General features: G+C 47.6%; 1 protein-coding gene across 1 annotated transcript in view; it reads right to left on the bottom strand.

The window, feature by feature from the left end:
• Positions 1-11,812, bottom strand: part of TMC7 (transmembrane channel like 7) — a 50,034-nt gene extending 38,222 nt beyond the window's left edge. The window contains exon 1 of the mRNA XM_036280162.1: positions 11,685-11,812. Coding sequence (XP_036136055.1) covers positions 11,685-11,751 — 67 coding nt within the window. The 5' untranslated portion in view covers positions 11,752-11,812. The remainder of the gene's footprint in view (positions 1-11,684) is intronic.
• Between the last annotated feature and the right edge of the window lie 2,118 nt (positions 11,813-13,930).

The following is a 13,930-nucleotide window of genomic DNA, read 5'->3' as shown; positions in this document are numbered from 1 at the left end:
ATGATCCACCTCCTCTCGTTTTCATTAAGAACTTTTCAAAGCATGACAGCATCTGGTTTCTCGTGCCAACCTGCAGAGGCAGGCAGCAAAGGGTCCTGGCTTTGCAACAGGAGGCCGAGGCCCAGAAAGATGGCAGCTTCCCAAGGCTTTGATGTCCGGCAGATTCCTGACAGGGGCAGGTCACGTCACACCTCTCTGAGCCACAGTTTTCTCATCCCCAAAGATAGTAAGAATGTCTCTTTAGTGCTAACTGGTTTTGCTCAGCGGTTAGAGCATCGGCCCTCGGACCAAAGAGTTACGGGTCTGATTCCGGTCAAGGGCACGTACCTTGGTTGCGGTTCATCCCCGGCCCTGGTGGGGTCATGTGGGAGGCAACCAGTCAATGTGGAAACTCCGGATGAGATGGGACCTTCTGGGTTATCCAGTCCTGGCCTCTTGCAAGGTGCTGTGGGAATTAGTTTGGTTGCATGGAGCCCCTCTCTGCATGGAACTCAGGGCTGGGCGCTGGGACTCGGGAGAGGATGAAGGTTTGCAGACTCACTTCCTGCCTTGATGAGCTGTCACTCACTTCTTCAACCAGTACGTATCTCCTAAGTGCCCACCCCACTGCACACATCCCTAACATTATCCCATACCCTGTCCTAATTGTCTACTTGTATGTTGTCTCTGACCCTCTCCCTCCCCCATTATTCTGTAACCTCCATGAGGGCACGGACCTCTGAATGAATGAATCATGAATGAATGAATTTGGTGCTGGGGATACAGGATTACCCACCAGACAGATCAGAGTATGTGCTAAGCATACCAGCAAAGCAGGGGCACCAAAAAATTAGAAAAATATTTAAGGAATGTAAGCCTTTAACATTATTTTTTCTATATGGATGATATATTTTTTTCACAATTAAAAAGTTTTTGCCCTGGCCAGTTTGACTCAGTGGTTAGAGCGAGAGCCCGTGGACCAAACAGTTGTGGGTTCAATTTCGGTCAAGGGCACGTACCTCAGTTGCAGTTCAGTCCCCAGCCCTGGTGGGGGTAGTGCAGGAGGCAACTAATGGATGTGTCTCTCTCACGTCAATGTTTCTCTCTCTTTCTCTCCCTCCCACTCTATCTGAAGATAAATGAAAGAGTATCCTCTGGCGAGGATTAAAAAAATAGAAAATAAAATTTTAAAGGAGGAAAGAAATGCTGGCAAAAATATTAACATATTGACCATATATTACATTTTTTCTATTTCAAGTACTTTACACAAACCAACCCAATTAGAAATGTGCTTTACTATTATTGCTCAAGAAATATCAAATGGCTCGTGCTAACCCAGTTTGATATTATTACAAAAGGAATGTGGACATCAAGTTTAGAACATTCTGGACTTCTTTCTACTTATATTCTATGGTTTGGCATTGTTTTTATTTTGGATGCTAACCAGAGGTAGGATACCTGAGTCATTTGTGCTCACAGCTACCTAAGAGTCTTAACCAGGGGCTCACAGTCCAGGAACTCTAGTTAAAGCTGCTGACATCTCCACCAAGTGCTCAAAAACCTCTGAAGCCAGAGACTCGTCACTGCCCTACCCTTGGAAAGGCTACCCACCCGTCCACCTGTTCATTCACATACTCGAAAGCATTTACTGAGCAACTGCTATGTGCCAAGCACTGTTCTAGGACTGGAACACAGCCCTGAATATGACTCATGGGTTCCCCTGCCTTTATGGGACTTACATTCTAGCTAGAGGAGACAGTAAACAAGAAAGAGAAATATATATCAGGTAGCAGTGAGTGTGTGGAGAAAAACAAGGCAAGGATGGGTTTGAGCAAAGCTTGAAGGAAGAGAAAGAACCACATAGTTAGTTGGGAGAAGAGCAAGTGCAAAGGCCCTGAGGCAGGACCATGCCCACCAGCTTGAGGAACAGGAAGGAGGCCAGTGTGGCTGGAGAAGAGTTAGCTGGGAAGGGAGTATTGTAGCAGGAGGTCAAGGCCACCAGGACCTATGGGCCAAGGTGAGGCCATGGCTTTTACTTAGGTAAGGTGGAAACCATGAGGGGTTTTGAGCAGAGGAATGACATGATCTAACTCAGATGTAACGGGATCTCTCTGGCCAGTCCCGTGGCTATTTCTGTCCTTGAGCTGCTCAGCTGGCATGGCTATGTCCCATGCCAGGGCATTGTGTGTCAGGCTGCACTGTCCCTCTGCAATGGTGGAAATGTTCTATATCTGCACTGTCCAACAGGGTAACTACTAGCCACACGAGGCTATTGAGCAACTGAAATGTGGTTGATGAGACTGAGGAAAAGAATTTTTCATTTTATCATTCATTACATTTACATCTCCATAGCCACACGTGTGTTGAACAGTGTAGAGGGGCCTCATTCACAGGAGCCCAAAGCCTAGTCTGAGAGGGGAGGAGCCAGGAACTTTGGGAGCCTCCTCTATCTGCCAGATTTCAGAACTTCGGGGCTGGGTGGACCTGCATGAATCACGGCACCTGGCACCTGGGTGGGGCCTGGAGACTGCTGGGTTCAAGGCTTTATAAATAGATGAGCAATCAGCTCACAGGAGCAGTGACTAACTGGGTGATCAGAGCCAGGCTGGGCCCAGGACCCAGGTCTCCTGGTTTTCAAGCCAGCGGAGCATCCGGTGGGCTGTCGATGGAGGGGTAACTTTGATTCTGTCTATTTGAGGAGGTAACATCACAGAGTGGTTAAGAGCATAGCCTCCAAAGCCCGCTGCCTGGACTCAAATGCCAGCTCCTTGCCACCTGTGTGACCTGGCAAGTTTCTTACCCATTCTGTGCCCTCAGTTTCCCACATGTTAAATAGGGGCAGAGCCCCGCCCTGCACAGCCATCCTGAGGCTTAGACAGCCAGGCTATATAAAATGCTTAGAAAACAGGTCGGGAAACCTTTTCTGTAAAGGGCCAGACAGCAAACACTCCTTACCACACGGTCTTTGCCACAACGACTCAACTCTGATGTAGCAGGAAAGCAATCACAATCCATAAATAAATGGGCATAACTGTGTTCTAATAAAACTTTATTCATAAATACAGGTGGCGGCCTGGATCTGGCCTGTGGGCTGTACTTTGCAGAGCTCTGGCTTAGAGCAGTCCCTGAACCCTGTGCTATACACGAGTAGTTACTTACTCATGAGCTGACTGTAGTTATTGTGAGCCCTAAAAAAGAAGACATCTACTGAGAAGGACTCCTGGGGACTAACTGGGCTCAAATTGGAAAAAACAAAAACAAAACAGAAGACAAAACAAACGTAGGAGCCCAGCTGTTTCTACACAGGACCTCTCATGCAAACTGCACTAAACTGCCCGCCTCTGCACTTCACTGTCTGTCTGCACTTCATTTCCACCATCTGAACCAGGCCTTATAAAGCAGTCCCTGCAATCTTATTTCAACCAACAGGACTGAGGTTTTCCCCATCCATTGGAGATGTGCAGCTCCAACCCATCAGAGAGGCTCTATTTTAACCAATCAGGACAGAGCCTTTTGGACCAATCAAACTGTGAAAATTGGGAGTCCTCATTTGCCAGAGGACAGACCAATCAGGGGCCAGGGTTGGGGACTGCTGTCCATATAAGCCAGCTCCCCTCTGGCTCAGAGAGCACACTTTTTCTTTCCACTAAACATTGAAGAGTGTGTTTCCCTGGCTGCGCGGAAACAATGAATGTATCTCACCAGAGCAAAGCGGGGCGGAGCAGGCCAGCTTAGACCAAAGCACAGTGAAGCAGACCAGTTTGGAGCAGACCAGCCTAGTGCAAAGACCACCAGCGAGGAGCAGAGCACAGCTGTCCAGCCAGATAGGGGCTTGGCCCAAGGGCCACCTGGCCCTAGGACTGCCTCACAGCTGTGCTATTTTCACAGCTGTGCTGTATCACAGTTGAGCTGTTTTGCACTGATTAAAGTTTCCTTCTTCACCACACCCCAAATAGAGGATTCCTGTTGGTGTTGAACTGGAGCCAATGACCATCAGTTGACATGATTTACTGATGAACTTCATGTACGTGAAGAATTACAGTATATTTGCAGTGGGGGATCATGTTGCTATGAACCAATTTACTCCTTCTGTGGCATGTTTATCCTCCTTGGCCAGGACCTCTCTAAAAGAGATTTTCAAAGTTCCTGGAAGTGACAATACATGACAACTAGTATTACCATGTGCTGTGGATTATGCCAAACTCTTTACATGCTTACCTCCTGTGATTCTTACAATGACTTCACATATCAGTGATTTTGCTATGTGGAAAGTTCAGAGAAAATAAGAACTTTGCCCAGGCTGACCTAAGGTCTGAACCCTTGTTAGCAAGTCTACTCTGACACCCCCCTTGTTAGCAAGTCTTACTCTGACACCCCAGCGCTTAGTGTGGGGCCTGGCACATGACAGGTGCTCGAATAAGTATTTGTCGCATGAATCCATGGATGCACTGGCTCTAGAGTCACAAGAGAATGTCCTTCTGTTTCAGGAGGTTGTCAGGTAACTTCTCAGAGCCTCGGTTTCCACAGGGATAAAATGGACAAATAACACCTACTTCATTGAGTTGCTATAAGGAATTCAAGAACGTTACACATTTGAGCCCTGGCCGGTTTGGTTCAGCGGTTAGAGCGTCGGCCTGCGGTCTAGAGAGACCTGGGTTCGGTTCCCGCTAAGGGCACGTACCTCGGTTGCAGTTTGTCCCTGGCCCCGGTTGGTCGTGCGGGTGGCAGCCACTCGATGTGTCCCTTCACGTCGATGTTTCTCTCTCTCTCTCTCTCTTCCTCTCTCTCCCTCCCACTCTATCTGTACAAAAAATGGAAGAATGTCCTTGGGTGAGGATAAAAAAAAAAAAAGAACGTTACACATTTGAAACCAAAATCGAACTGCTGACCTGGGTCTACTGGGTCCTCAGGGACGGGTTCCTGCTGGCCTGACCTCATCCCATCACCCCATCTCCTCCTCTAAGCTGCAGCTGGGGGCCTCCTCAAACACACCAAGGTCACGCCCACTCCAGCCCTCTGCTCTTCCTGTACCTCTCTCTGAACGCGCTTTCCACCTGCACTCCAGAAAGTCACCTGCACTGACTCCTTTACATCCTCTGCCTCGGCTCAGAGGTCCCCTCCTCAGAGAGGCCTTCCCGACCACCCATCCAAGCAGGTCCCCCCTCCTCCCTCTCTATCCCATCACCTGTTTGTTTCCTTCCCAGCAGTTCTGGTTAGCTGTAGCTACCCTATTTTTTTTAATGTTTTGATTGATTTTTTTTTTTTTAGAGAGAGAGAGAAACATCAATCAGCTGCCTCCTGCATGCCCCCTACTGGGGATCGAGCCCGAAATCCAGGCATGTGCCCTGACCAGGAATGGAACCGGGACCTCTCCGTCCACGGAATGACGCTCAATCCACTGAGCCACACTGGCCAGGCATGTAGCTACCCTATTTTTGTTTTTATCTGTTCAGTGGGTGTCTCCCCTGCTTTGTGAAAGCGGGTCCCTGGCCAGACTCTTTCACCACCAGACCCCACCCCTGGTGCACGGTTAAGGCTCATGGTCGGCTCCCTTCCTTCTCCTTCCAGTGGGTGAAGGGGGAAGGTCTGGGTGGGTCCCACACTCAAACAATGCTCCTTTAAAAAGCAACCAGATTACAACACAGGTCACAACACCGAAAAGTCATTTCCCCCTTTTATCCCTCTAAATTCTCCACTTCCTAAAAGAAACAAAAACAAAACAAAACAAAGCCATTGACGGCCTCTGGGCCTAATCTGGGCCTGAGTTGCTGGGCAGAATTCAGCCTCTTCCAGACAGAGAGGAAAAAATAAGCCAGATGGCTGGCTCACCAGAGAAGCATTGCAGCCTGAAGATGGGCTGTGCAATCTGCAGCTGTCCCAGACCTACAGAAGGTCCCGCCCTCTGGGACACCTTTACGGCTGATGAATGACCTGAATGAATGGGCTTAGCAGATAAGGGGAAAAGAAATAAACACTGCAGGTCAAATGGTCACTTGAAGTTTAATACACTCTGCTGGACTAAAACAGCCCAAAGAATAGTCGTTTAACTCTATAAACATCCAATAGCATATCTCCAGGCACACAGCACACACAGTCATCAATCATAACATTAGGGCTAGAGAAGACCCAAATAATAATAACGCCAACAGCTACCACTCAAGTGCATAGCACCTGCCCGTGTGCTGCAAGATTCTTGACATGCTAATCTCCTTACATCCTCTTAGTGACCCTAGCCGAGGGAGCATGATTATCCCAACTTTACAGATAAGGAAACTGAGGCTCAGAGAGGTAACAGGATATGCTCAAGGTCACACAGCTGATAACTGGCCTAGTTAGAATTCACACCTAGGCCAGGCGGCCCCATAAAAATGACCACCAGAGGTTCTCTTCATTTATCTTTAAAAACAAAACAAGTCCGGCTGGTGTGGCTCAGTGGTTGAGCATCGACCTATGCACCAAGAGGTCGCCGGTTTGATTCCCGGTCAGGGCACATGCCCAGGTTGTGGGCCAGACCCCCAGTGGGGGGCATGCAGGAGGTGGCCAATCGATGTTCTCTCTCATCGATGTTTCTATCTCTCCCTACCTCTCCCTTTCTCTCTCTCTAAAATCAATAAAGAAAAAAATAAAAACATAAAAGGCCACATATTATATGATTTCATTTACATGAAATGTCCAGAATAGGTAAATCCAAAGGGACAGAAAGCAGACTGGTGGTAGCCAGGGGCTCGGGGGAAAGGAAACAGGGCTTACTGGGCACAGGGTCTTCTTTGTGGTGATGAAAATATTTTGAAACTAGACAGAAGTGATGGCTACCCAACAATTCAAATGTACTAAATGCCGCTGAACTGTACCCTTTCAAATGGCTGAGTCTGTTATGTGAATCATATTTCAATTAGAAAAATAGTCACTGCGCACATGTTAGCTGAGGATGACCTGGTATGAAGTACTCAGTGACTGCAATATCAAACACATTTGGCAAAGGGGAAAAGCCAAGCAGAGTCATTCTATCCAACAAAGAACATGCCAGGCACCATGGATCCGAAGGGCCCAGGGGTGGGCAAAGTGTCTCCCGGTGGGGTCTGTGCCTCTTGGAGGAGGTGACATTCAAGTTGAGATCAGGAGTGTGAGGAGCTGGCCAGAGAAAGAGCAGGGTGACAGGTGTGTCAGGCAGAGGGAACAGCGACTGCAAAGACATGAGGGGGAAGCACGGGGAGGGACTAGGGCATGGCTGGGGCCTAGGCGACAAGGGGAGGCAGCAGGCATGGGGGCTGGAGAGGTAGGCAAGGACCAGTTCAGATGATAATCCTCTCTAGGGGCCCTGGATCAAGGTGGTCCTCCACCTTCTACTCCTACCAGAACCTCCACTTTGTAGATAGGGAAACTGAGGCTCAGAAAAGGAAGTAAGTTGCTCAAGGCCACAAGGCTTATAAGAGGGTAGGTCAGTGTCTGAACCCCATCCCTATTCTTTTGTTTTATCCTCACCCGAGGACATTTTTGCATTAATCTTCAGATAGAGTGGGAGGGAGAGAGGGAGGAAGAGAGAGAGAGAAACATCAATGTGAGACAGACACATCGACTGGTTGCCACCCACACGACCCCAACCGGGGCTGGGGCCAAACTACAACCGACGTACGTGCCCTTAGCGAGAACCGAACCCAGGACTCTCTGGTCCACGGGCCGACGTTCTAACCACTGAGCCAAACCGGCAAGGGCCCATGCTTATTCTTAAAAACAAAACAACTCGAGAGAATTGAGAATACAGTTCAATGGATACTTTCACAGGGTGAGGCCAGGATCTGTATGGGCACAGAGTCCAGCCTGTGGGAGAAGAGGTAATCAGGGAAGGCTTCTGGGGGGAAACAACACCAGACTGGAAGAAGAGAAGAGCAGCATGTCCTATAAAGAAGTAAGGTAGCCCAGTGTGGCTCAGTGGTTACAGTGTCGGCCTACGGATCAAAGGGTCACAGGTTCAATTCCCAGTCAAAGGCATGTACCTGGGTTGCAGGTTTGCTACCCGGCCCTGGTCAGGGCACATGCAGGAGGCAACCAATTGATGTCTCTCTCTCACATCGATGTTTCTTTCCCCCTTCCTCCCTCCCTTCCACTTTTTCTAAAAAGCAATGGAAAAAAATATCCCCAGGTGTGGACTAACAAAAAAAAAGTAAGGTAGCCCCAGCAGGGTGGCTCAGTTGGTTGGAGCATTGTCCTGTACACCAAAAAGGTTACAACTCGAGAGAATTGAGAATACAGTTCAATGGATACTTTCACAGGGTGAGGCCAGGATCCAATTTTGTCAGGGCACATACCTAGGTTGCAGGTTTGATCCCTGCAACTGATTGATTCACCCCCCCACCCCCCCACCCCCACCCCCAACCCCGCCTTCCTCTCTAAGATCAATAAACATATCCTCGGGTGAGGATTAAAAGAAGTAGAAGAAGTAAGGTAATGGCCCCCATGGGAGACAGAATGGAAGGAGCTTATAAGGCTCAAGAAGCAACTTGCAGACCATCAGGAGGATGTGGGGGAGATATGGGAGCTAAGACAGGGACCACACCACAAAGGGCACCCCTCAACTAATATTCACTGAAGGCCTACTATGTACCAAACACTGCTAAGTATGGGGGCAATGGTGAGCCAAACAGGCCCAGCCCCGTCCTTCTGGAGTTTACCATCTAGTAGAGGAGGCAGAGACGTTCATTAACAACAACAGTTAACACTCCCATGGTCCCATGGCAGCCAGTCTCCAGGATGGGCCCCGCTGACCCCTCTCTCCCCCAGTATCCTGACATCACGCCTGTATATCGGCTCCTTCCACACTGAACGGGGCTGCCCCACGTGACCAATGAAACACTGCAGAAATACCACAGCGTGATTTCCGACACCAGATCATAAAGGCATTACAGCTTTCGCTCTGGGGGAAGCCAGTCTCCGTGTCATGATGATACTCAGCAGTCCCCTGGAAGGTCCATGTGGAAAGGCACTGAGGTCTCCTGCCAACAGCCAGTGTCAGTTCCCCATCAATGTGAGCAAGTAATCTTGGAAGGAATGTTCCAGCCACAGGCACGCCTTCAGATGACTGCATTCCTGGCTGACACCATGACTGCCACCTCAAGAGAGACCCTGAGCCAGAACCACTTAGACAGGTCACTCCCAAAGTCCTGACCATCAGAAATGATAAGATAAGGAGTATTATTGTTGTAATCCATTAAGTTTTGGGATAATTTGTAACACAGCATAGATAATGAATACAAACATTAAGTTCTTTATATAAGTCAACTCTCTTAATTCTTATAACAAACCCTGAAGTAGGTACTATCATTGCCTATATTTGATGTACAAGGAAACGGAGGTGCCAAGCAGTTAAGTGCCTTGCTCAAAGACAAATCCAGTAAATGGGAAAATGAGGATTTGCATCCGGGAATCGGAGTGTAGACTTGCAACCACTACAGTATAGCTGCCAGTGTAGCTGTGAGTACCCTCCCTCCCTCTCTTTATTAATTCATCACTATTTAGCATCTATTATGTGCCAGACACTGTTCTAGGTCCTAACAGAACAAGACAAAGCCTCTGCTTATCACGGCACCCATATTCTAGAAGGAAAGACAGCTAATAAAAACGGAAACAATCAAATTAGATGACTTCAGATAATGGTAAGTGCTTTGAAGGAATAAGCAAGGTAATGAAGTCAGGAAAGCAAGATGGGAGTAATTCTTCAGACAAGATGACTCCAGAGGTCTGCCTCTCTAGGAGGAGGAGGAGGGCACCATACAAAGAGCAAAGAGAAATGTAGTCGAGGCAAAGAAAACAGTAGATGCAAAGGCTCTGAGGCAGAAATAATCTTAATATGTTGAAGGAATGGGAATGTAGCCAATGTAGCTGGAGCAGGATGGGTTAAGGGTGATGAGGGCCTGGAGAGGGGGCTGGTGTCAAATCACCAGGCCTTGTTGGCCACCACAGAAAAGTCTGGAGTTTATACTCAGCAGTGGGAAGCCACTGGAAAGTTTTAATTTTGAAGGGGAGTGGTATGATTTGTTTTATCATTCAGAAAGAGGCACAAGGCCCATTATGTAAACCAGATCCCCTTTGTCTCCTGCCCACCTCCAATTGTACTCCCATGATAAATATAAAGTGTAACAGTTTACAAAGTGCTACAAAGTTTTAAACATGTCCCTTTTTAGCCTTCCACCCATACTGATGGGTACAATGTCAAAAAATATCATCTGTCCAGGGGTGGAGGAGACTTTAGAAGGGCCAATTATTATACTCATAAAAAGATGCTTAAAATACCATTTAACACCCAATAAAGATCCAGAAAAGATTCATCTCACACCCTGTGTATAGGAAACCATGACTGGCATCTTAAATGTGATTGACTATGCTAACTATAAATAAGAGGACAATAAACAGAAACTAACTTTAAAAAATCCTTGAATGGCCATTATTGAAAGGTTAAAACTGAGTTGATGCCAGCAGTATTAATAATGAGCTAGAGCCCTGATCAGTTTGGCTCAATGGTTAGAGCACAGGCCATGACTAAAGAGTCGCGGATTCGATTCTGGTCAAGGGCACAAATCTCAGTTGCAGTTTGGTCCCAGCCCTGGTTGGGATCATGCAGGAGGCAACCAATCGGTGTGTGTTTCTCTCTCTCTCTCTCCCCTCCCCTCCCACTCTGTCTGAAGATAAATGGAAAAATGTCCTCCAGTGAGGATAAAAGTAAATAAATAAATAATGAGCTAGAAAGAATTCTCATCAAACCCAGTCTGAGTTCTGATTCCTTAGCAAGTTCCCAGGGTTTGGGTCCCTTCTGGATGTCTTACGTTTTTCTTCTTCTTCATATTGAGACCAATCCAATCATAAGGGACTAATGACCAAATCTACATTTACGTTTTACTGCAAATCCTTGTAACAAAACCACTGTTCTCAAATTGAATTAGAGAAGACTGCAGATAAAACTCAGAGTACGGTATTGTGTTTTGTCAAAGGCAAATGTGTGATACAAATGCTGCAAGGAAGCCTGCCTGAGTGCTGTCAACTTGTCTATCTTGACTGAGTGGTGGTTGTACATAACTTGTAAAAACTCACAGAGCAGGACACAACTTTCACCCAAGAATAAAGAAGCAAGCAAACAACAACAACAACAAACATTATAATGCTTGGTTGGTTACCATTTATTGCGCTTTTTCTGTACTAGGCACTTCACACGTTTTTCTCTCAACTAATCCCACCAACATCCTATTCCCATTTTTACTGCTTAAGAACCTGAGGCTCAGAGAAGGCAAGCCACTTACCAAAGATCACACAGCAGTAAACAGCACAGGCAGAATTCCGTTCCAAGTCCACCTAATTATAAACCCTGAACTGTTTGGGGGCCGGCACCTCCTGCCAGAATGTTAGAACTGGCAAGGATCTGAAAATCGTTTCATTCAACAGATAAGGCTATTTGGAGACTAGCCTGGGATCCCTCAGCCAGCAGCTGTAAGGCAAAGCCTCCACGGTCCAGACTCCCATTGTAGTGCTCCTTTGCTGGGGCATGCGCGCCTCTTATCTGGGTGAGGATGGGATGGAGGAGGGAGAACAGGAATAAGAAAGATCGCTTTTCCCAAAGACGGGTAGGTGGGGAGAAGGCTGGGCCCTCGTCACGTTCCGGGAAGCTCGCGCACGCCGTGTGCCCACCGACGGCTAGAAACACCATCCCCCCGCCCTACCTGGATGCATCAAGGGCTGCCTGCTGGGCCCGCCGGGCGGGAACCCACTGGCCCCGGACTCGCTCATGGCTGCACTCCGCGCCCGGGAGAGGCCGCGGGAGACCCGCTCCGGCTGCCGCCGCCGTCTCCGCCGCCACCTCCTGGCCTTTCCTCCCGGAGCCGGGATTCCAGGTTCCGGCGTGGACGTCACAGAGGCGGGCGGGGCGCGGAGACTGCTCTTCCCACGCCCGCCGCGCTGGACCACTCGAGCCGCGGGCGCGCGGCCAGGATGTGCTGGCAGCGGTGGTGTGCTGTGAACCCCGCCGCATCCAGGGGTGGGGGGCGTGGCTGGAGGTCCCGAGGGCTCCATCCAGCGGCCTGATGAGGGGCGACCTCCCAGATACCTCACTAAACATTTTTAACAGTATAATAAAAATAACCAAGCGGCAAACAAGTGTTTCTACTAAGTTACCATCTGGGTACAAAACGGGGTGGAGGCGGGGCGGAGGGGGAGGGGAGAATATATTTATACATGTTTGTAAATGGGTAAGATCTCTCTCGAGTTCCCGGGGAGCTGGATGGCTAGGGAGAAAGGTGCCAGAGAGGGTGTTCCCTCTGCCGTGTTTGTCTCTTAAATTTTACACCGTATCCACGTTTCATCTCTGCCTGTATACATCCATTCATGTACAGTTTAAAACATATAATTACAGCCCTGGCCAGTTTGGCTCAGCGGTTAGAGTGTCGGCCTGCGGTCCGGAGAGACCCGGGTTCGGTTCCCGCTAAGGGCACGTACTTCAGTTGCAGTTTGTCCCGGCCCTGGTTGGTCGTGCAGGTGGCAGCCACTCGATGTGTCCCTTCACATCGATGTTTCTCTCTCTCTCTCCCTTCCTCTCTCTCCCTCCCATTCTATCTGTACAAAAAATGGAAAAATACCCTCAGGTGAGGATTAAAAAAAAAAAACACATATAATTACAAGTAAATGCCAAATGAATAAATGTAATTGTATATACATTTGTATTTAAGTAGTTGCCAAATTAAATAATGGGGAAGTGTCCTGTGCAGAAGAATTCCAAGTAATATATATATATATATATGGCTATTTCAAGGAGGTGGAACTATACGGATGTTTTGAGGAGGATATTTCATCCTTTAAGTGTGAGCTGCATACAGTGACCACCTTCCAAAGTGGGTAGTATGGAAAGGGAGGGCGGGCAAACCTGGATAATACCTAACAAACACTCTCAGGCAGACAATCAAGGTCAACATCAACAGTCCTAAGTCATCTTGATATGAGTTCATGAGAATGACACTTCACCTATGGGGGTCTTTCTCCCCAAAACCCAACACTCCAGTCTGATCATAAGGAAAATACCAGGCAAACCCAAATCAAGGGACATTTTACAAGCTACCTGATCAGCTCCACAAAACTGTCTGTGTCATCAAACACAAGGAAAGTCTGAGAACTGTCACAGCCAAGAGGAGCCTATGGAGACATGACCACATAAGTATAATGTGGTATCCAGGGTGGGAATGTGGAGCAGGAAAAAGTAACAAGTAAACAAAATGAAATGAAGTGTGGACTTCAGATAATAACAATGTGTGGATAGTGGTTCATCTATTATGAGAAATGTACCATACTGATGTAAGATAGTAATAATCAGAGAAACTGAGTCTGAGTATATGGAAACCCTCCACTATTCTCAAAATTTTCTGTAACTTTAAAATGATTCCAAAAAAGATAGTTTATTATTTTTTAAAAAGTAATTGCCTGGCTCAAAATAAGGACTTTTTTTTTTCTTTCTTTTTGTTAAATCTTCACCTGAGGATACTTTTCCTTTATCTTCAGATAAAGTGGGAGGGAGGGAGGAAAAGAGAGAGAAACATCAATGTGAGAGAGACACATCGATTGGTTGCCTCCTGCACAACCTTGACCAGGTCCAGGGACTGAACTTTAACCAAGGTATGCACCCTTGACCAGAATTGAACCCACGACTCTTTGGTTTATGGGTTGAAGCTCTAACCGCTGAGCCAAACCAGCCAGGGCAAGACTATTTTCATCACATGAAAGGTACGGTCGCTGGGTTTCCAATAGGAAGCTAGTTTCCAATTACTCCCTGAGTGAGTTGGGTCACATGCCTCAGGCCTGTTTTCTCACCTTTAAAATGAGCATATGCTACTGATAGGGAAAAGGTACATATAAGAATAGAACCACAGTTGTGTAATGATTATTCACCTTACTAACTATAGATAAGAGGTTTTCTTACAGA

Source organism: Molossus molossus, unplaced genomic scaffold (assembly GCF_014108415.1).
Source record: "Molossus molossus isolate mMolMol1 unplaced genomic scaffold, mMolMol1.p scaffold_m16_p_3, whole genome shotgun sequence".
Classification (NCBI taxonomy): domain Eukaryota; kingdom Metazoa; phylum Chordata; class Mammalia; order Chiroptera; family Molossidae; genus Molossus; species Molossus molossus.
Note: the sequence above shows the minus strand (reverse complement) of the source record. Positions and strands in the feature narration are given on the sequence as shown.